This window comes from Halichoerus grypus, chromosome 3, assembly GCF_964656455.1.
Source record: "Halichoerus grypus chromosome 3, mHalGry1.hap1.1, whole genome shotgun sequence".
In the NCBI taxonomy this organism is placed as follows: Eukaryota; Metazoa; Chordata; class Mammalia; order Carnivora; family Phocidae; genus Halichoerus; species Halichoerus grypus.
In genome coordinates, this window is record NC_135714.1 from 66336704 (window position 1) to 66360442 (window position 23739).

Below are 23739 nucleotides of genomic sequence, written 5' to 3' on the forward strand. Positions count from 1 at the left end.
TGCATCTATTGAAATGACCATGTAGGTTTTTATCCTTTCTCTGCTGGATGTGATGCATCACTTTGATTGGTCTGTGAATATTCACAAATTTGTGTGTCATCCTTGTGCAGGGACCATGCTAATCTTCTCTATATTGGTCCAATTTTAGTATATGTGCTGCTGAAGTAAGCAATGATTGATCTATGAATACTGAACCAGCCTTGCATCCCGGGAATAAATCCCACTTGACTGTGGTGAATAATTTTTTTGTTTGTTGGTGAATGATTTTTTTTTTTTTTAGATTTTATTTATTTATTTGACAGAGAGAGAGAGAGACAGCGAGAGAGGGAACACAAGCAGGGGGAGTGGGAGAGGGAGAAGCAGGCTTCCCGCCGAGCAGAGAGCCCAATGCGGGGCTCGATCCCCAGACCCTGGGATCATGACCTGAGCCGAAGGCAGACGCTTAACGACTGAGCCACCCATGCGCCCCAGTGAATGATTTTCTTTTAAAGATTTATTTATTTGAGAGAGAGAGAGAGAGAGAGAGAGAGAGAGAGAGCACGTGAGTGGGGGGAGGGGCAGACAGAAAGGGAGAGAGAATCTCAAGCAGACTCTGCACTGAGTACAGAGCCTGATGTGGGGCTTGATCTCATGACTCCAAGATCATGACCTGAGATGAAACCAAGAGTCAGAAGCTCAACTGACTGAGCTACCCAGGTGCTCCTGTGAATGATTTTTTTAATGTATCAACATACCAATAGCATTTTTCATAGAACTAAAACAAATAATCCTATAATTTGTATGGAACCATAAAAGACCCCAAATAGCCAGAGCAATCTTGAAAAAGAACAGCAAAGCTGAAGGTGTCACAATTCTGTACTTCAAGTCATATTACAAAGCTGTAGTAATCAAGACAATATGATACTGGCACAAAAACAGACACATAGATCAATGAAACAGAATAGAAAATCCAGAAATAAACTCACAATTATATGGTCAAATAATCTTCGACAAAGGAGGCAAGAATACCCAATGGGAAAAAGACAGTCTTTTTAACAAATGGTGTTAGGAAAACTGGACGGCTACATGCAAAAGAATGAAACTGGACCACTTTCTCACACTATACACAAAAATAAACTCAAAATGGATTAAAGACCTAAATATAAGACAGGAAACCATAAAAATCCTAGAAGAGAACACAGGCAGTAATTTCTCTGACATCAGCCATAGCGACATTTTTCTAGATATGTCTCCTCAAAGGAAATAAAAAGCAAAAATAAACTACTGGGACTACATCAGAGTAAAAAGCTTCTGCACAGCAAAGGAAACAATAAACAAAACTGAAAGCAATGTACTGAATGGGAGAAGATATTTGCAAATGACATATCCAGTAAAGGGTTAGTATCTAAAATATATAAAGAACTGATATAACTCAACACCCCCCCAAAAAAATAATCCAATTAAAAAATGGGCAGAAGACATGAATGACATTTCTCCAAAGAAGACATACATGTGGTCAGTAGACAAATGAAAAGATGCTCAATATCACTCATCATCAGGGAAATACAAGTCAAAACTACAATGAAATATCATCTCACATCTGTCAGAATGGCTAAAATCAACAACACAAGAAACAACATAGTGTTGGTGATGATGTACAGAAAGGGGAACCCTCTTGCACTATTAGTAGGAATGCAAACTGGTGTAGCCACTCTGGAAAACAGTACAGAGGTTCCTCAAAAAGTTAAAAATAGAACTACCCTATGATCCAGCAAGCGTACTACTGAGTATTTACCCCCAAAATACAAAAACACTAATTCAAAGGGATACATATACCCCTATGTTTATTGCAGCATTATTTACAATAGCCAAACTATGGAAGCAACCCAGTGTCCATTAATAGATGAATAGATAAAGAAGATGTGGTATATATACACAACAGAATATCATTCAGTCATAAAAAGAATGAAATCTTGCCATTTGCAACAATATGGATGGAGCTAGAGAGTATAATGCTAAATACATAAGTCATTCAGAGAAAGACAAATATATGATTTCACTCACATTTGGAATTTAAGAAACAGAATAAACTACCAAAGGAAAAAAAAAGAGAGACAGACAAACTAAGGAACAGACTCTAAACTACAGAGAAGAATATGATGGTACCCAGAAGGCAGGTGGATGGAAGGATGGGTGAAATAGGTGATGGGGATTAATGAGTGCGCTTATCATGATGAGCACTCAGTACTGTACAAAATTGTTGAAGCACTGTATTATATACCTGGAATGAATTAAAAAAAAAAAAAAGAAGAGAGAGAAAGAGATGAAGATATCAAGCATAACATTACAAACTAAGTCATGCTGCAAAATTACCTTGTGTTGTCTGGACATAACTTAAGTGAAAATACGTATTACAGCAATATTGTAAAAATGATTCCAGCTATTGATGAAAAGGATTTGTGTGGAAGAGAACCCTGATAGTCCCTGCTCAAAGTTAATCTCATCTAGCTACCGGCAGGAGCGCTACCCCAGGGGCAGAGTCAGTTGGGTAGGATAGGATATTAGGACTTTCCCCCCTAACTGGTTACAGGAATTACAGGAACAGTTTGTCTTTTGTGGTTCTCTTCTGCCCAGGGCTCCTGTGGGCCCAGAAGGAAGATGATATGTTGACCTAGAGGAGTTTAAACTCAACAAAAATTTATTGAGCTGGGCTGTGTACTACGTGTCTTCTCAACCTCTCTATACTGACTCATGCCTGAAGGAGGGCTGGAGTTTTCCTTCATTTTTATTAGGACTCTTCTATTTTTGAATGACTGTGTCCTATTTAGAGGTGTTCACAGGGGACAGTGTATGCTAGGCTATCTGCTTCATCTGCTCTCTGTTCCTCACTCAGTGTTTCCATCACTTCCAGAATGCTAGGCACGATGCTAACCTTTCCCTGCCTCTGCTTTCCTGACACATTTAGTACAGGGAATAGCCTTCTAAAGTACCAGAAGAAAGCTGCACATATTAATACTTAATGTTTGATGAAACAACAAATTCCAGAAGCTGTTTTTCAAGCAGACAAGTGGCCAGTGGCTAAATAAACATATTCAATGTTTACTGGCAGAAACTGAGATTTCATCTAAAACAAGACCAGCCTTGTTGGATTTTTGTTGTTGCCAATACACAGGCATCCTCTAAATAAACTAAGTAAAATCAGTTGCTTTAACTATGAATAGGACTCTAGACTCTAAAACAATTATTGTTAAGATCTTTGCAAAGTTACATATAAGATTATCTACTTTTAAAAGCTTTGATCTAAGCTCAGAAAGAAAGCCCAAACCTGAATTTCTTACATACCACCATTCTGTTCTATTTATGGGCCAAACCCGAGGTTTGCTACTGAGGGGCAGTGCAGCATAGTGAGTGAGAGCATACATTCTGGACCTAAGCTGGGTCTGAATTCTGGCTCTGACCTTGGGTGTTACTTAACAGCTTTTTGCTTACTTTAGTTGTCTGTAAAATAAAGATGACAAATTTACCTACCATGGGGTTGTTGTGAGGATTAAATATTTACATATATAAGAAATTAAATACATTTTTATACGTAAAGCAAACTATATAAGTGCTAGTTTTATTACTATTGTACAAACTTCTAAAGTATATCTTGTAAGACTTCATGCAATTACATAAGAGCTCCATAAGTGATTATTTTAAATAAGCAAAATATGAGAAAAAAATACATACAGGATCTGTGGCTGAAGAGAGGCAGCGCTGAATAAGATCCTCAAATGTGGTCTTTAGAATGAGGTGCTCATCTGGAATAGGTTTCTTGGTAATTTTTTCTGTTGGCAAAGACTGCACATGCTGGAAGAAATAATACCATAAAATGACCAGAAATGACCAGAAACTATACAGAAAGCCCTGAAACTCTGTGATAAAGAGAAACCAACTAACTACCTTGTAGATAGGCTGTTAAAATCAAATGACAAATTAACATGTGAAATCCCTTGGGGATAAGTAAAAATGAAAATCAGATATTCAGTAGAAGGTACAGGCTTCTACATCTTTGATTTTCAAAAACAGAACTGGATATAAAGAATTTGGTCAATTATGGAACATATGTTGGTTACTATTGTATGTATCTGGTGGGAAGTAGACAGCAGACCTACCATGCCAATAGGAAACAAAAAGAACAAGGCATTTACAAAGCTGGCTAGTTAGAGTGGCTGCTTGCTCTGCTTGTTGGCTCATTTGTTTATCTTGGCATTCTTCTGTTCTTTGGTTTACTCTTGAAGGTTGGTAACTGGTCTATCATCAAACTGCAAGATTTTTTTTTTTTTAAGATTTTATTTATTTATTTGAGAGAGAGCGTGAGAGAGAGCACAAGTAGGGGGAGGGGCAGAGGCAGAGGGAGAAGCAGGGTCTCCACTGAACAGGGAGCCCAATGTGGGGTTCAATCCCAGGACCCTGGGATCTGACCTGAGCCAAAGGCAACCACTTAACTGAGCCACCCAGGTGCCCCCAAACTGCCAAGATTAAGTCAAAAGCTGGGATATAAGAGACCATGATGTTACTGAATGTACAGATGGAAAGATGAAGAAGGAATGTTTGTTTTTAAAGTTCTGATTTATTAGTTCATTTATTCAAAAATATTAGGCAATTATGTGCCAGGCACTGTGTATTTGTGAGCCAATTGAGAAATGATCTCAACTCTCTGGCAATTTATTAGGCTAAAAGAAGAAAAAGAAAGTTTTAAAGTGTCATAAAAAAAGTTTACATTTACTATCTTAATGAAAGATGTTACTTGAAAAAAAAGTAAAAAAATAAAATGCCATCAATACATATTAAGATAGCAACTGTATTGCTATTTAATTGCTAATAAGTTAACAGTAATGGAACCAACAGATAATATAACTAGAATTTAACTGAGGGGAAAGCTCTCTCCAGGAAATTATATCAGAAGGACAAGTAGGAGTTAACTAGTTAAATGAGAAAGGAAAAGCATTCTGGGTAGAGGAACATGTACAAAGGAAGGATCATGATACAGGGGACTAAAAGGAGGCCAGTGTAGCTGGAGCAGAGAGACAGCAAGGAGGAGTATGAAGCTGAGGGCTTCCAGACAATGTTAAATATTTTGGTCTTTATCCTCAGAGCAATGCTTTAAACAAAGAGAAGACAAGAGCAGATAGATGGATCAAAGGCAGACCAATTAGAGGATCCTGCACTGCTGAAAATTGGGGATGAAGGCAGCATAGATTAGACTGGAAGTGTAGACCAGGGATTTGAGAGAGATTTTAAAATAGTATCAACAAGATTTAGGGATAGATTTGAAAGTGGGATTAAAGGAAAAGAGTATGAAGATGATTCTCAGGTTTTCGGCTAGATTAAATAGGAAGGATTATGGTGCCATTCACTGAAACAGGAAACACCAAGTTTTTGAAGGCCAGGTTTGGGAGGGGTATAAGGGTATAAGGGGTATAAGGCTTCAGAAATGTTGAGTGTGAGGTGCCTCGGAGACATCGAGGTAGGCAGGTAGCTGGATGTAATGGCCTGGCTGAACACATACGTCTTGTGCAGCATTCCCTTCCGATGGTAACTGAGGTTCTGGTCTAGATGAGTAAAGCATGAACATCCCAGGTCTAAACAAAAGTGAATGGCTGGGTAGCTTCCCAAACTAGCATAGACTTGTAATCATAAAAAAAAAATTAACAGTGATCTTTATAATTTATAGTCCTGTGGGAAAAAAGTCAGTTCTCCCACCTCCATCAAAACACTGGTTTTTATAATTTAGAAGTTCCTTAGGTAGAACTCTCTCTTAATAGTAAAGCATACCCTTGTGATAGAGATACATCTTTATAAATTTGACTTTAATGAATCAAAGACAAAACCAGAACTAGTTTTATACTTTGTGCAGGGATTTGTTTCATCTTATGTTAACTTTGACCCAAGCTCTTCACTTTTCATGAACAGATCAAAATGTTTATCTTTGTATGTCTAAGTCAGTTATATATGACTTTTTTTATCATCTAGAACCCTGCCAACTAGCTGTACGTGAAAAGCAAGTACAAATTTATATCTCCATCTGAAGGTATGCTGTATATTATTAGCTCTTACATATACACAAGAAAAGATATAACTCATTACATTTTTATTTTATATTTTAAAGGGAAAAACCTTTGGAAATAGCTTCTGCTTAGCAAGCCTGGCTGAAAATATGGATTCAACTGATCTAAAATTATGGCTACGGATTAGGTCAAATGAAATACTGCAATTGTCAAGTTAGTGTAAACATACACTAGCAAATATATGAGCCTCTTCTAGAAAGTTTACGGCCATGTAATTGAAAAATATCTACACATGATCGATCTTAAAAAAAGGGTTACTATTATTTATTTAGGTTGTCTTAATTGAAACCAAATTTAGATGTTCATTAATAAAGGTGTAAACATCAAAGTTAACACATTAAAAAAATGAACTGAAACAGAGCCATCTCCCCATTCCACTTATGCAGATTTACTGTTACCTGGATGGTATTTCCAATAGGAGCCCCTGGGGCGCCTTCAATATTGGGCTTGGAGAAAGATGGTGGCATGCCTGGTTGACCAAGGGGTTGTTGTATGCCATGGAAGGTCTGGCCACCTGCAAGATGTGGCTGTGGAAATGAAGCTTGGCTTGACAGAGGTACGGGAGCTGAAGGCTGTTGCGGCAGCATCTGTGACTGGGGGTCACCCAAAGGGTTCATGATTGGTGATGTGATGGGAACAGGAGGCATAAAGTTTTCAGGCATCTTTTAAAAGACAGAAATAAAAGACACCAAGCATAAGAAAAAGAGTATCATTTACTCACCTTTAAATAAGGTTAACATTTAAAAAAAAATAGAATACTTTTTTCAAATGAAATTTTATGCAGAATTCTAGAGTAAAACATAAAAGTAGAGCTAATCTGGCTAAGAGGGATAGAGAGCTCAAAACTGGACCTCTCAGTTTCCCCTTTGTCTTCCATACTTCCTCTCATATGGGGAGCCAAAACATGGTGTTTTGAAAGAGGATGTTAAAGTCTAGAGGATTATATCTAGCCATAGTGGAATCAGATATGCCAAATGTGTGTTTGTATTTAATGTGATCACGATGTAATACTCCTCTTCCTAGATTACTAAGTGGATATTACCTGTCAATTCAATCATATTAAAAGTAGTGGATTAAATTTCTAATTATTACTAATATAAATTTTGGGGTTTTTTGACCATTTAGTGCTCCCAATTTTATTGTTATGACCTCTCATTACTATATTTAAGGAAAGGAAATCACCAGAAGTTAAAAAAAAAAAAAGTAGAAATGTTTGGGAAGAAAGGAGAGAAGAATCTTATCTTGTGCTCCAACAGCTCTCAACAGTTACTGACAGTTAAACAGTGCTCAGCTATAAGGTTATTTCTTCATTCACACTATATGTGATAGATAAAATAGTCCAAAATATAATTACCAAATTCATGACTACTGTTGGAAACAAAAGATCAAAGTAACCCCAAAAAGAAAAAAATCATTGAAAAATTTTGTTTCCTACTCTTTGAAAGAGACCTGTTGGGAATTTACATCTTGTCTTCTAATGGGAATTAAATTCACACCACCATATTGTTGTGTTTTTGTTTTTTTTTTAAACTTTCTTTCCTTCCCTTCATGGAATAGAAGATATAAGCTGAAATACACTTTAAACCTATCAGTCAGTAAGCTTTGCTTTTAAAAGGATCAGTGAAGGATGGTGTGTTCCAGGTGGCTTTGTGATTAGCAGAACATCTGCAGGCAACTGGATGGACATCTTTTTCTAGTACCTTCTTCTTAGGTACTCTGTTCAAAGCTGGAGGATCATTCCATCCATTCTGAGGACCTATAACAGATAATAAAGGGCATTTTCTTTTAGAATTCTGAAAAGAAGAAAACTCAATTGTATCCATCTTATAATACCTTCAAATTCTGCCTTAACCCCGAGGATAACTCACAAAAGTTTTACCAGCTGAGCTTTGGGGATCACTCTGAAGCCCTGGATTCTCAAACTCATTCCCTCAAACATTCACAAGGCCTTGGCTTACCAGGCAAGATAACTTGATATTATTTCCATTTAAAGTGAAAGAGCTGTACTAAATTTAGGGATAGTGAAGTCTTTATGTCTATATAGATGTATAACCTTCAAAGATCAGTTAGAAATTCTCTCTTAATAAAGAAAAAATAAATCACCTGAGTTCTGCTAAAAAATAAAAAAATAAAAAATAAAAAAACCTACTCTTGCTATATTCAGCATACAGAAAAGAATAAAAGTGACAATCTCCTATTTCCCAAGAGAGCAATTCAATATAAGCAATTCAACACAAGCAAAATCATCCATATGGCAGAAACACTGTTAAAAAAAGGTCTCAACTACACAATACTGCAATTTCATCATCTTTGCCTTAGGAATTATTTATAAAGTAGAAAGCATTTAAGTATCTGTGATAAGATTTTTTTAATGCCACAAAAAAAAAATTTCAGGTTGGCAGCAAATAGAAAATTAAATTACTGTCAACTTATAGTAAATTTCCCCTAAAAACCCCCCAAAACCCTTCATCTCAAAGTGAAAAACAGACATCAGTAGCAGAATTCATTAAGTACTTTAATGCCAGTATCTTTAAAGTGCCAGAAATAAAGACAGGATAATTTTAAAATCAAAATGTAATCATTTTACATTTCATTGATTTTTGTGTATGTTTATAGTTAAAGCAAAAAAATTACTCCTCTTTCAACAAATTAGACATTCCTTCAGAATTTTACCTTTTACTTGTTTTATTGATATCCATGATATTAAATCACAACAAAATTGCTTAGCAGATCATGATGTATGTGATCCATACAAAATGCCACAGAAATTTTTTAAAAAACTAAATCTTCCAACCAGCACATACTCATTTGCCTTGATTTTTTTTAAGTTTACTTATTTAATTTTTTTTAGTAATCTCCATACCCAACATGTGGCTCAAACTCACGACCCTGAGAGCAAGAGTCATGTGTCCTTCTGAGCCAGCCAGGTATCCTTCATTTGCCTTGATTTTTAATTTTCTACAGGTTTACTAAGAAACAATGCCAAATGAGCCTCAAAACACTCAAGAGCTAATCACAAAATATTAAGCTACATGCTGCTATCTGTTTAACAAATTCTCAAAGTTCTGATCATACATAGAGAATCATTCAAATCTCTTTCATCACCTTCTAATCTTACTCCTAAGACAATCTTGATATAGTCATTGTCTTTATGATTATATAAAATAGACAACTTTAATGATTTAAAGCTGTGTCACCATGTTAATTCAATCAGTTCTAAGATTTGATTTGATTAAGAAGTCAAATTAAAAAATGATACTGATCAGATTTAGAATATCATCAACTTTGAGGTTCACATGCATTATTGTGAATGGTCATTCATTAACTATATTCAATGATTGAAAAATTTCCAAAGATATATTTTATAACCAATTCACCTTCCAACATAGGTGCCTGGTCTTGCATAGATTGATTTTCTGTAGACAAAATGTAAAAGTCACTTAAACAGCATTAGCATCAAAAACATTCTAAACTCTATTTCTCATTTTGTAATTGCTTCTTCTCCCTCCATCAACCCAAAAAGGAACAAACTAATTTTATAAGGGGAAAAAAAAACTTCTTTTTAATCAAGTCATGTGAAATGTCTTCTATCTAATTAAGAAAATAATCAGTTTTTGGGTAAATCAAATTCATTTAGGTTGTGTCAGATCCAATTAACTCTTAAACATCACTTTCTTCTCTTACTGTGCTGTTTCTTCTAAGAAAAAATTTTGTTCCTGCCTATTTAAAATAATATTTCCCTGTCTGCATGGATTTTTTTTTCCTACTATTTGATCAATAACATCACTGGTGGGGGGAGCATTTAGCACTAGTTAAAGCTGTCAATCAAAATCAGCTGAGGATCTTGTTAAAATGCATATTCTAAGTCACTGTGTATAGGGTAGGGCCTGAGATTCTATTGTTCCAGCTAGCTCCCAAGTAATGCCAATGCTGCTTGCTGGTCAAAGCCCTCTTTTAGTAGGGATTTAAAGAAAAATGGGAGGCCTTCTACACTGTCCTGTAGACCTCAGTGCTGTACTTGTTAAAGATAAGAATGTCAGACAATCTTAGCAACGTGGTGCCACTTTACTGCCAGATTTGGGAGGCTGCATCCTGATGAAACTGTAATTTCATGTAATTCATGTCACACCATGAATATAAGCATAAATGACAACAGGCCCAGTAAATATGTAACCATCTTATATGGTCTTTTCTGTAAAAATATATGGATTTGCAGACTGTTTAGCACAAGCCTTCCAGAAACCACTACTTAAGAGAACGGAAGTTTCTGGCAGTGGACAAGAGGAAAAAAGGCTGAAAACTAACACAGCAATGCCAAAATGATCAGATATTCAGGGTCAGGCCAGGCCCAGCCTCAAATCAAAAGTATGCAGTGGAGGTATATTATAAGCACATGTAACTTATAGAACAAGCCAACTTCTTCATCAAGGGCTTAAATGAAGAAAGAAATGATCGAGGATTTCCTATTTTTTATAAGTGATTTCCTATTTTTGCCTTACACGACGATTTTACAACCTAATTCCCCATGCAAGATACAACCTCATAGCACTACTGTCAGTAAAGCCTTGGGAGTCACTGTGTGTGCATTATTACAGAGGACTGATGTGATGCACAACTACTAATGTACTCTCTAGCATAAGACTTCCACTTCTGGGCGGAGGGAGCCCGTATATTACAAACCTAAAGTACCAGAAATACCTTGGCCTTGACCCTTTTCTTCAGAACATAGTTTCAACAACATGCCTCCTCTCCTGGCCCAGGAGAGGCAGGAGGAGAAGAGCAGTCTCCCCTCTAACTTCTCATGACAGTGACTCAAGCCCTGGGAATTGAAGCCTGGGAGGGTATCCTGAGATTTCACAATTAGCACACTATTAGCACAAAAAAGTTTCTGGAGCAACTTCACAGGACCCTTTGGTAAAATGACTCTAAATTTATAATGAAATCAAATCAAATTCAAAACTAGGAATGACACTTCATCAAAATCAGAAACAAAAAGACTCGCAACAGGAATGGATAGCCAATGGGCTAGCTCACATAACTCAAGGGTACAGATGTCTTGTTGAGTAGAAAGTAACAGTTGTACAATAATCAAAGTTCTCCCTCAGAATATATGTCTGACTCCTCCCAACCTCAAACCATGTAATATATTTAGCCCAGATAATCCTTGTTCAAATCTCTTATCAATTTAGTGCAGTTTTGTCTCAGCTATAACTCTAACCCTTTTCAATCTTTTTGCTTTTATGTCTTTAAACTGACTGTTTAAATATGACTTTTTAAAAACACAATTAAATTGACCTCTATAAATACACTTTAATAGCCACATTAGGTAAAGGAAGCTACATGAACAACAAGAATATCTCTAAGAAACAGTATTATAGACGTGCAAAATGATACTCTTGGTCAGCATTTTAAAAAATCAACACCGCATAGTCATTTAGAAAAATCAATACAGCATAGTCTAATCTTGGACATAGTTCTCTCATAAAACTGTAAAGAAAGATAATCTTTTTTACTCTTTCAAAAAAACTATAAAATGATGATAAATCTTACTTTTTTAGAACATGACATGGACTCTAAAGGGCATGAAAAAAATGGTTCATGGTGTAATGTTAGGAAAACCTGTAAGAGGAGTGCCTGGGCAACTCAGTTGGTTAAACGTGAGACTCTTGATTTTGGCTCAGGCCATGATCTCAGGATGGTGAGATGGAGCCCCACAATGAAACCCACGCTGGGCATGGAGTCTGCTTAAGATTCTCTCTCTCCCCCTCCCCACCCCGGCTTGTGCTCTCTTACACTCTCCCTCTCTCTCAAAAAAACCCCAACAACTGTAAGATGTAAAATGGTATGTGTGTGTATTATGATCTCAATTCTTGGAAAATACAAGCACACAATGAGATACTACTTCTTACCCATTAGAATGGCTAGAATCAAAAAAACAGAAAACAGTAAGTGTTGGTGTAGATGTGGAAAACAGTATGATGGTTCCTCAAAAAATTAAATACTGAATTAAGTATTGAATTTGATCCAGCAATTCCATTTCTGGGTATATACCCAAAAGAACTGAAAGCAAAGACTTTAACAGATATTTGTATACCCATGTTCAAGAAGCATTATTTACAATAGCTAAAATGCCCATGTGCAGATGAATGGATAAACAAAATGTGGTATATACATACAGTGAAATATTATTCAGCTTTAAAGAGGAAAGTTCTGATACATGCTACAACATGGATGAATCTTGGAGAGAGTGAAATAAGCCAGTCACAAAAGAACAAATATTGTGATTCTACTTATATGAGATACCTAGAGTAGTCAAATTCACAGAGACAGAGAATAGAACAGTGGTTACCAGGGGATGGGGGGGAATAGGCAGTTATTTAATGGTCACATAGTTTCAGTGTGGGATGACAAAAAAGTTCTGGAGACAGTGGTGATGGTTTTTCAGCAATGTAAATGTACTTAATGTCACTGAACTATGTACTTAAAAATGGTTAAAATGGTAAATTTTATGTCAGTATATTTTACATTAAAAAAAACATATATATAAAGATTTTATTTATTTATTTGACAGAGAGAGACACAAGAGAGGGAACACAAGCAGGGGGAGTGGGAGAGGGAGAAGCAGGCCTCCTACTGAGCAGGGAGCCCCATGTGGGGCTTGATCCCAGGATCTTGGGATCATGACCTGAGCCGAAGGCAGATGCTTAATGACTAAGCCACCCAGGTCCCCCTAAAAATATTTTTAATATATGCATACAGACATATATACAGGTATGTATATATGTGTATGAAGGAAATAAATTAAGCCTGTATTAGTGCTTATATTTGAGTGGTAGAACTATAGAAAATCTAAATTTTATTCTTTATACTATTTGGAGTCTTTAAAAATCCTACAGTGAAAAATTAATAAAAATCAAGGAAAAAATAATTTAAAAACTGAATATGGCACGGAATTGGAGGCCCTTATCCACCTTAGTGTAGGGATCAATTCTCCACAATGTCTTTGGGGAAGGAAGAGGGAACTACTTGGTCTCACATATAGGAGTTGCAAACCATCTTTACTTGAAACCCACTTCTCAATGAGAACCTTCGTAGGTATTCTTGCAAAAGCATAATGTGGGATCTGTATTTTGGCTAAGATACTTCTCAGTGGATTCATGGAAAAATATTAGTGGTATGGAGACTTGGCTAGAAGACAATTTGAGACAGAGATAACAGAGCATCCTTCTTAACCACGTACCTCCCCTTTCCCCTATAAGCCTAGCACGTCACATTAAAAATAAAAGGGTTGGGGTGCCTGGGTGCACAGCCAGTTAGTTAAGTGTCAGACTCTTGGTTCTGGCTCAGGTCATGATCTCACAGTGGTCATGGGATTGAGCCCCCCAACAGGCTCCATGCTCAGTGCGGAGTCTGCTTCAGATTCTTTCTCCTTCCCCCTCTTCCCTTCCCTGCTCACATGCTCTCTCTCTCTCTCTCAAAGAAATAAATAAAATCTTTAAAAAACAAAAGGGTCATGGAATTAAAAATTAGTTTAGAAAGACATGAATCCTTGAGGTCATTTTCCAATGACACAAGATAAAACAGAATTATCCAAAGAAAAGTAATAAGGGAGGTTATCTTGTTTTCTTTCATTTGCTTAAAAGGTTAAGCCAGATAATTATAATAATTTGAGTAAGGAATATTTATGAAAATTAAAAAAAATCTTTTTCAGGACAGTTTTGTGAAAATATGTAACATTATGCCCCTTCAAGACTATTTTATGTGACGAAGCACAAGACTATATACCTAAATTAAATCTTCCATTGTTTAACAAAATCAATAACGTTCACTCAAAGACAGTTTCATGACAGCTTGAAGGTCACTTTATCAGAAAACAATTTTTTGAGTAAAATTCTAAGGCCTTCATATTTGACAGTGCCCTTCTTTAGTAATAACATACATTAAATCAGGAGGGAGAAAAAAGTGACAGGCAATATCCTAATTATCCTAAAGAGTAAAACAGAAAACTTCCTGCTTGGTGTGTTGCCACCACTGAAAGGACACTGTCCTATCCTAACTCAGGCTGTTGTTACTTTATATCTAGAACTGAGAGAGGACTGTTTTCTGACTCTGCCATGCTGTCCACAGTCTATTTTGTAGGACCACCACTTCCACATTAACCTCCCTCAAGTACCACTTTGACCACGCCTTTCAGCAGTTCAAACCCCTTCGTAAGCACCTTTCTTCTTACTGTATGAATTATAAACTTCTTGCCCTGGCATTTAAGGCTTTCCAAAACTTGGCTCAAATATAAATTTTATGTTCCAACTTATAACAAAGCTATGTGCTGTTCACTAGAAACGTACTGTCCTTTTCTGCCTCCCTACCTCTGCTGGGACTAATTCTGATGATAGACCAAACAAGTACTCATTAAGAATTCACTGAATGAATGTTCTGATGATTGCAACATTAGTCTCTCTGAGCCTCAGGCATATAATTTTGTGGTTCACTAATAGTTAACAGGCCTTGCAAATCCTAATGTCTGTTAAGAATTATCCACTAGAGGGGCACCTGGGTGGCTCAGTTGGTTAAGCGACAGCCCAGGTCATGATCCTGGAGTCCCTGGATCGAGTCCCACATCGGGCTCCCTGCTCGGCGGGGAGTCTGCTTCTCCCTCTGACCCTCCCCCCTCTCATGTGCTTTCTCTCTCTCATTCTCTCTCTCTCAAATAAATAAATAAAATCTTAAAAAAAAAAAAAAATTATCCACTAGACAAATGCAATTTCCAAGTCCTATAGAGAACCATTATATGATCTAAGACACATAAGGAAAAAGATAAAATTTTCAGTCACAATTATTTGTATACCATAAATAAAATTTTTAGAAAATAAAAATATAAAATATGGTAAAGCTAACACCATTAATTAAAATACAGGGGGCTATTAACATGCAAGAGGGTAACAAAGCAGCTGGCTCAGTACATGCTGAGTACTGAAAAATGTTTGCTTCTTCTTCCTATTAGTCACTGTTTCTCAGCCAGGTTAGAACATTCTGTTACTTTGTATATAAGCAAAGACTATCTCAAGACCAAATACACTTTTGCTTAAGGAGAAGAAAAATACCCATGCAAATATTTAACTTAGATGATGAAGTAACAAATGCCTAAAACAGTGTTGTTGTATGATTTTTGTAATTCCAACATTGATAACTAACTACTTCTATCACCTACGTCAGGACTAGACCATTTGGTAAAGAATGAACTCAGGTTCTGAAGACTGAGGGACCTGGGTTTGTATCTCAACTTACAAACTCTCACCATGCAACCATGAGTTTAACTCCTAGGAAACCAAGTTTCCTCAGGCCAATTAAAAAAATATATATATTTCTGTTTCTCATGGCTCTGAGAATTAAATAAGAAAATATATGGCAATTGAGGGTATATGTCCAATGTATGTTCAATAAATGATAATTCACCTCCCTATTTCCCTGCACCACTTTTAAACAGGGATTTTCTGGAACCCTAATCTTTCGATCAAGAACTCTTAGACCAGAATGGACACTATCTTCACTCACTGAGGTTTTAGAAGGTAATTTTTTGAACTCTGTAACTGCATTTCAGCACTCTTCTCTAAAATATCAACCTATTTAACTGTTTATATTAAAAGTTACAGAAATTTTGTTTGTGCAGTAAAGGGTGATACAGATATTGTGTGTGTGTGTGTGTGTGTGTGTGTGTGTGATTTCTGGTATTTTGGCCTTTATGTATTAGAGAAGAGAGGAGATAGGTATGTAATTCTGGATCCATAAAACTTTGTTAGAAAAGAATACTTCCTCAATAGATCCTATTTCATGAAAAGTATTTTCAGTAATTACAGCTACTGCTTAAAAGAAAAAATATATATGCTGGACTCCGCAGGAACAACTTCAGTATTAGGAGCAAGGCAAGATTCATTCATCTCTTTGCCCCTCTAGTTCAAAAACCAGTTATAATCTAAAAGGGAAACTATTTTCAAATACCAACAGGCACAGAGCTCTAATTCTGAGTCAGCTTTTGTGTAATCAAAGCAAATTTTACAGTCACTATCCCCAAATGTTTTAATATATTAATGCATTCAATCTTCTTCATAAGCTTATAAGTAGGTACTATTATTATTCTGAGGAAATAGGCTTGAACAAGTTTAAAGAACTTTTCCAAGTTACATAACTAGATAGTAGTGAAGCTGGGACACAAACCCAGGAAGTCAAATTTCAAAGCCTGCATTCTTAACCAATATGGTTAGTGGTTTTTAACTCTGATTCATCGGTCCCTTTTTATAACATGATTTTGAGCCTCTATTACTATCCCAAATAAAAATCAGATAATATAACCTACCCATAAAAAATTAATGTAATGTTCTAATTGTAATATGAGATAAACCAGAATTTATAAAACATGTATTTCACCATAAAAATAATTTAAAATTATGGTTTTAATTAGAAAATTTTAGGCACAACTACACTATTAGACTATCTACCTACCTATCTATCTATCTAATCCTTGAAATTCCCAAAATGTCTGAGGCTGGTATTGCCCTAATGAAGAATCGCTACACTATTGTCCACTGACTTTCTACTGTCTTAGAGATCCTCTCTGTCAGAGTTGTGTTCTCTCACTTTTTTCCTTTAGATAAGCATATCGAGATCCCTCATTTTTATAAATAAACATAAAATTATGTAGAATCTCATTAAGACACTATACTGTTTAATCTCCATGAATGAGTTAAAGGCACAAATAATTTTAAAAACTGCAAACTTCTCAGTAAGAACAGAACAAAGTTTTGCTCTAAAGAAATGTCAATTAAATCTAGTTTCATCCACCACTTATCTTGCCAATTAATTTCTTACCACTTATTTTAAGTTCAGAGGCCGATGATACACTCTTAGCCTTTTGAAGTTCTGAAGCTCTCCTCATTTAGCGACTAAAGTTCATTATGGGACAATCACACTTTCAGAAATAGTTTTAGAATTTGTTATAAAAACTCCATTGACACCTCAGATCACTCCGTTTACACAGAGTCAGACCTGATTGCCCTCCACCCACCCAGGTGTTCAAGAAACAATAAAGGAGGGAGCCAAACCACACCCCTTTCAAGCGCAGACCTGTTCTTTGCGACGCAGGCAGCTCACTGGCAGCAGGCAGTGTACCTGTTGTTCCAGGAGGCAGCGCGTAAGCTAAAGACGATGGTGGAGCTCCTGGTCCGCCGTGCTGGAAGGATGCTCCAGAGGAAGGGGGAGGAGGGAAAGCAGCAGCAGAGCTGGAGGTAGGTGGAGAGGCCTGGTGCTGTGTTGCATACAGCTGAGACTGCCCAGAATAGGAAGAAGCAGCAGATATGTAAGGGGTGTTAGGGTAAGCGTTTGAAGCAGAAGGAGCAACAGGCTGCTGAGGTCGATACATTGTTGACCCCCCTGTTCCGAAGGAATACTGCTGGGCTGGTTGATAAGCTACACCAAGGAGAAGAAACAGAAATTTTAATTAGTTGTAAGTTTATTCAGACAGCAATAAGAAAAACCCAAAGTTATTTCACTCTACGGAAATTATTTTCATCATTATTCTTATAACAATAAGCTACAACCAAATATTAACACTTCCATGTTATGCTTTTGATACCTTGGATACCCTTAAATAATACTAAGAGTCATTGGATCCAATATTTGAAATCTGCCATCTCCAGACTGCTGTTGGCTATGAAAATCTTTGAGGAATGCCTGGGTGGCTCAGTCGGTTGAGCATCTGCCTTTGGCTCAGGTCATGATCTCAGGGTCTTGGGATGGAGCTCTGTATCGGGCACCCTGCTCAGCGGGGAGTCTGCTTCTCCCACTTACTCTGCTCCTCCCTCCCAACTTATCCTTTCTCTCTCTCTTGCTCTCACTCTCAAATAAGTAAATAAAATCTTAAAAAAAAAATCTTTGAATCATCAGACCCAAGAACTACAAGACTGATACTTTCCTGCCCCTGGGAAAAGACTGCAGTGACACCTACTAGCTCCCAGATGGAACCACGCAGGAATTACATGTTCAAAGCACTTCCCCTTACAGTAAATTATAGGCACTCTGGTGGTGGCTCAATATCTCTCCCACTGTAAGAACTGTAGGGTGAACACTATTGTTATGAATCAAATACCTTCTCCAACATCTGGTAATATCATCAGCTACTCAAACTGTGATTTTGAGCATAGTTCCAGGTTAAAAGCCAACTCTCTATGGTCCCTGCCAAAACAATTACTATACAATATTTTATATACTGTGCACAGTTGGTTAGTAAGCCTTCAGGCAGCCAACTAACATTCTAATGCAAAGATCTGAGCCCAAATTAGAGAATACTATCACATTCTTCATGACCAGGGCTAGGTATGGACTTCTATAGAATGAATCTACTAGAACTGTACTTATTTTACTCTGAAGAGAGCACGAGCGAAAAGTTGTGTCAAATCTGTATTCATGTTAAGTAAGAACATCCATTTTAGTACAGAACAGACTTATAGGATTAGTTCTTACTAGGCAGTGGCCTCTTGCTTTTGTAATAGTTGTTTAGTCATACAATTTTCCCCTTGGAGATTTTTATTTTTTTGGTCAATTCAATTTTAAAATAGTGGTGATATTTTCTTTCTAAGTGCAAATGTTTTCTAAAAAACAAAAGCCAAAGGTGGGTACATGTCATTATTATATATCTGTCAAAATTCATAGAATGTTCAACACCAACAGTGTACCCTAAGTTAACTATGTGTCAGTGTGGGTTCATTAACTGTAACAAATGGACCACTGGGGTGCAGGCTGTTGATAGCAGAGGAGGCTGTGCATGGGGGCAGGGAGGATACTGGAACCTTCTGTACTTTCCACTCAAATGTGCTATCTAAAACTGCTCTAAAATAAAGTCTATTTCTTAAAAAGATGATATAAATGGAAAACAACAAAAACAAATGTCCCTAGGAACCATTTTTCCAAAAATGGTTAGTGTCATCTTGCTTAAAGGAAAAGAATATGCAACCAAATCCTTTCAAAAATTCTGCTTTTTGTTCCTACCCAAATCATTGGACAATTCACTGTCCTTAGTAATCGCTCAGGAACAGGAGCCAACTGTTCTGAATGGACTGACACAGGAGCTGTTTCCTCGCATGCTGATTCAGAATGCTTCCTAGGGAAACCATGTCTCTCTCTCTCAAGTCCTACACAGAATGGTTCTTTACTTGTTAAAACTGATTTATCATGGGTTTGGAGCTCCAAAGTGAATGGTTTCGCCATTAGAATAAGACATGTGGCTGCACTAAGGACTTCAGGGTTGCACTACTTACGCTGTGGCTGTGGATAAGGTGGTACCTGGGTGTGCATATGACCCGGAGAGGTGGGAAGCTGAGCTGTGGCAGCATTTGGGTTAACATTTCCATGCATTATGAAACCTGGAGGTGGAGGATTTTCTCCCTAGGGAATGAGAATATGATAAAAAGGAGGATTACCTTTGAAACCAAGAATCTTACCCAGATGGATTTATAATCTCTGAAATGGAATTGTGTTTATTTTTCTAAAAAAAAAAAAAAATTTATTGTGTAAGAAACACTGCATTTTGCACATTCTATCTTCTTTAGAACATATTCTCTGAGCAACACATTCTAAGTGATTTAAAGATTAAACAGGTCCAAAGTAATAAATGCAATGAATGGCAACAGATGCTAATAACTTCATAAAATAGTGTCAGTGATATTCATACTAAGTCACCAGGATTTTCCATCTCTACTAATTCCATCCACTACTCCACACTTTGGAAATATAAGCATAAATGCCACAAGGGAACTTTCGCTTCTCTTCAATTTCTGCAATGCTCAAAAAACAAAGAAAGAAAAAAGAAAATCTTCAGTGAAATCAGATTTAAACCACTGTTAGAACTTTAGTTGATATTTTTCTAGCTGAGGTCAATTTAGAACTGCAAAAGAAGGAGAGAGATAAGAAAATAACCAAATTGTCCTAAAAACTGCTTCTTGCATCCTAAAGCATTAAAATGCAATAAGCAGGCAGACAGATGGGGGGGAGGAGAACTTAAGAAAAGTGGGGGGGGGTAGAGAATATTTAACTATATATATTTAGGTGAGCGGAATTCTGCTCAAAGATGAATAATGAAGGATATACCTGTGTGTCAGAGGGAGAGGCTGCAGGTGGATGGCTGGGAAGGGCGGTAGGAGTTTTGTTACTCCAGGTAGTGACAGTAGGGGCAATTCTAACCTGAATTGAACAAAGAAATACCAATCACAGAAAATAAAAAATAAAAATGTTAAAAGAAGAAAAAAAAACCCAAAAGGCAATAATAGCCGGATGCAAAGCAAAAAGTAAGAATAGCAAGATACTATATGTTAGTCAGGCAATTGCTTTCAAGGTAGCTGGGATTCCAAAGGAAAAGCACACATTCACAATGAAACTGGGGGAGAGAGGCAGGAGAAAAATCAATATGAAAACCTAAATCAAAGCATAAAAAACAATGCCATTCAAGTGTCAAGAATAAGGGGAAAAAGCTAGTTCCTGTAAGTAGGTAAGGAAAGAAGACATGGGGGGGAAGGTAATTGAGTAAAAAAGTGATTTTGAAGCATTAATAGTATTCATGCTACTATTAGATCTGTAAATATATTGCTATAAGCTCCCTTTTCCGGATTTTATTAGAACCACAAAAATCTTATTAGTCCCATATGAGGCTTAGAAACATACAATCAGAGAATATTAGAGACCATCCAGTCTAATCCCCACCTTTTACCGTTGAGAAAACCAATGCCCAGAGAAATGAAGGGGCTTGCTGAGGTCCATACAACTAGCTGGTGACATTGCTAGGACTGAATCAGGCCTCCTGATTCCCCGGCCAGTATTTGCTATACTACACCACGCTGCTTACCCTGGAGTCCTGAGATTTTCAAAATAATTTTTTAAGCCATCACAATCTTTTTTGTCAAGTAAACCTTCATAGAAACTCTTCATTCAGCATAAGATAAGCTTTAATCAAGAAAATCACTACTTAATTTACTACTGAATTTGTTTTTCTTTTCTTAAAGGATGAGACTGCTAGGTCAAAGTATAACAAAAGTTTTCCACTGTTTTTACATCTTCCCAGAAAGACAGATAAACCCAGGGACATAAAGAGTAAATATTTTCTTTTCCCAATATAGAGGGTGTCTCACTTCAGTACCCTGAGACAGTGTGATTGAACTAAAGGGGCTTGAAAGTTCTAACACCAAGTTGGCCATTAACTAGCCACACAATGCTAAGAAATTCAAGCTCTAAGTCTTAAAACTGGCTTGTCACTTGACCTCTCTGCCTCTCAGTTTTTCTAGCCATTGCCTGCTTTGCCCTACCTATGTCATAGGCTTTCTAAAACTAGTGCAATCTCCACAAGATTGGGAAATTCAATCCGTTTTGTTTACCAATATACCAACAGGTAGAATAAAGATAGACACTCATAGTAAAGCTCTCAAAAAAATAATTGTCAAATAAAGGAAAAAACAAAACAGTTAAAATCAAATGTAATCTATTCTGATTAAGTATTAATCAAAAGTACAATAGACAAAAGCACACAAATTGATCTTTTTTTTTTAGTTTTCCATGATTTTATATTTACTTTTGCTGCAATGAAATATATAAAAGGCCTTGTCAGGATGCCGGGGTGGCTCAGTTGGTTAAGCATCTGCCTTCAGCTCAGGTCATGATCCCAGGGTCCTGGGATCGAGTGCCGCATCAGGCTCCCTGCTCAGTGGGGAGTCTGCTTCTCCCTCTGCCTCCCGCTCCCCCTGCTTGTATTCGCAAGCTCTCTTGCTCTCTCTCTCTCTCTGGCAAATAAATAAATAAAATCTTAAAAAAAAAAAGAAAATTATAAAAAAAAAAAGGCCTTGTCAATTCTATCAGTAATCTGTTGTATTTAATTAACTCATTTTTAAAATAATCTGTTGTATTTTATTTATTTATTTATTTATTTTTTAAAGCAGTTTTTTTTTTTTTTAAAGATTTTATTTATTTATTTGACAGAGAGAGAGAGACAGCAATAGAGGGAACACAAGCAGGGGGAGTGGGAGAGGGAGAAGCAGGCTTCCCGCAGAGCAGGGAGCCCGATGTGGGGCTCGATCCCAGGACCCTGGGATCATGACCTGAGCCGAAGGCAGACGCTTAACGACTGAGCCACCCAGGCACCCCTAATCTGTTGTATTTTAAAATGGGCAGAGTACCTGCTAACTCTGTTATCAGTGAAGACCATTTTTTACTTATGAAAATGTACTTTCCATTTAAGAACATGAAGGCTATCTGCGGGTCCAGAAATAGAGTTTCTACATAAAATAGTAAAAGACAGTAAGATGCCACATTTTATGCCACTAACCATTTGGTAATTTTAGTTTAATTAATTAATTAAAAAATATTTAATCATCTTCATAATCCCCATGACCTACAACTTCATACACCTTTGATCATTCTCTAATATCCAAGTTGTCCAAAAAAAAAGTGCATTCTAGGGGCGCCTGGGTGGCTCAGTCGGTTAAGTGTCTGCCTTCGGCTCAGGTCATAATCCTGGGGTCCTGGGATCGAGCTCCGCATCAGGCTCCCTGCTTAGCGGGGAGTCTGCTTCTCCCCTTCCCTCCCCCTGCTGGTGCTCACTCCTTCTCTCTCTCTCTCTCTCCCTTTCTCCAATAAATAAATAAAATCTTTAGAAAAAAAAAGTGTATTCTGTATACTCTTTATTGTGCTGATACAGAAGACACAGTAAACTTATAATAATGATTCAGAATAGAATACTCAAAAAAAAGAGTACTTTTTCTAAGAATATTTTATAATACTAACCAAATCACCCAAAAAATTGTTCCCACTACTTTACTTATAGTTTGTTGGATGAATCAAACTGTAGCAGTTTCAAGAACACATGTACATGTGTAAGGGAAGTATGAGTGATGAGAAATAAGAAGAAATCTCCCTAGAGAGCTTAAATTAATTTATATTTAAAATATAATGTTTGCCTAGATTAAAGTGATCATTTAAAAAAACTGACCATAAATACCACTTCCAAGAATATAAAAAGAAAAACTATTAAAATAATATGTTGTCTAGTTTTATCATAGCAGATTAAGGTTTCTTACCCAATAAACTAAAACCACCAATTTGAATAGAAATATATAAATGTTCTACTTAATCCAGACCGTATCACTCACATGCGGATAATATTGTTGAGCTGGAACTCTTGGCATCTGTGAGTGGCCAGCCATTGGTCCAGGCCTGCCCTTGGGCAGCTGCTGCCTCTCATAAGGAATTTTAGGTGATTCCTGTCCTGGTACAGGCTGTCCTTGTGCTCTACAAAGTCTGTCACGAAGCTGCACAATATTTGGCTAAAATAAGTAATGGAAGAAAACAAAGCAAACTGTTAGCGTTCACCCAACTATATGATAGCATGTTGCTTTTCTTCAAGTAAGCTTGATCGGTCATATGCTCCTTGTTTATATGCTGTTTCCTATATAACAGACCCTGGCACATGAGGGTTTCACATCATGGATTCTGATACTCAAGACTGATACCAAAGGTCCAAGATATATAGTGTGACTTGTAATTTAACTGAGACAGGGATTGGAATTACACCCACTACATAGTAATATGTAAGATCAGTGTCACTTATCATCTCTGCTCT

At 36.8% G+C, this 23739-nt stretch overlaps 1 protein-coding gene and 1 non-coding gene across 38 annotated transcripts in view; both read right to left on the bottom strand.

Moving 5' to 3' along the window:
* Positions 1 to 23739, bottom strand: part of SEC31A (SEC31 homolog A, COPII component) — an 84703-nt gene that overhangs the window by 3094 nt on the left and 57870 nt on the right. For 14 of the 37 annotated variants that reach the window (XM_036074373.2, XM_078068839.1, XM_036074370.2 and 11 more), the window contains 8 exons: positions 23270 to 23443; positions 20226 to 20318; positions 19397 to 19523; positions 17208 to 17549; positions 9467 to 9505; positions 7790 to 7845; positions 6488 to 6751; positions 3709 to 3828 (listed from right to left, as the gene is read on the bottom strand). In XM_036074373.2, coding sequence (XP_035930266.1) covers positions 3709 to 3828; positions 6488 to 6751; positions 7790 to 7845; positions 9467 to 9505; positions 17208 to 17549; positions 19397 to 19523; positions 20226 to 20318; positions 23270 to 23443 — 1215 coding nt within the window. The remainder of the gene's footprint in view (positions 1 to 3708; positions 3829 to 6487; positions 6752 to 7789; positions 7846 to 9466; positions 9506 to 17207; positions 17550 to 19396; positions 19524 to 20225; positions 20319 to 23269; positions 23444 to 23739) is intronic. The other 23 variants (XM_078068849.1, XM_078068844.1, XM_078068847.1 and 20 more) reach the window with 8 other exon arrangements.
* Positions 66 to 172, bottom strand: LOC118524287 (U6 spliceosomal RNA). The gene has a single exon (XR_004911550.1). It is a non-coding gene; the product is annotated as a U6 spliceosomal RNA (small nuclear RNA).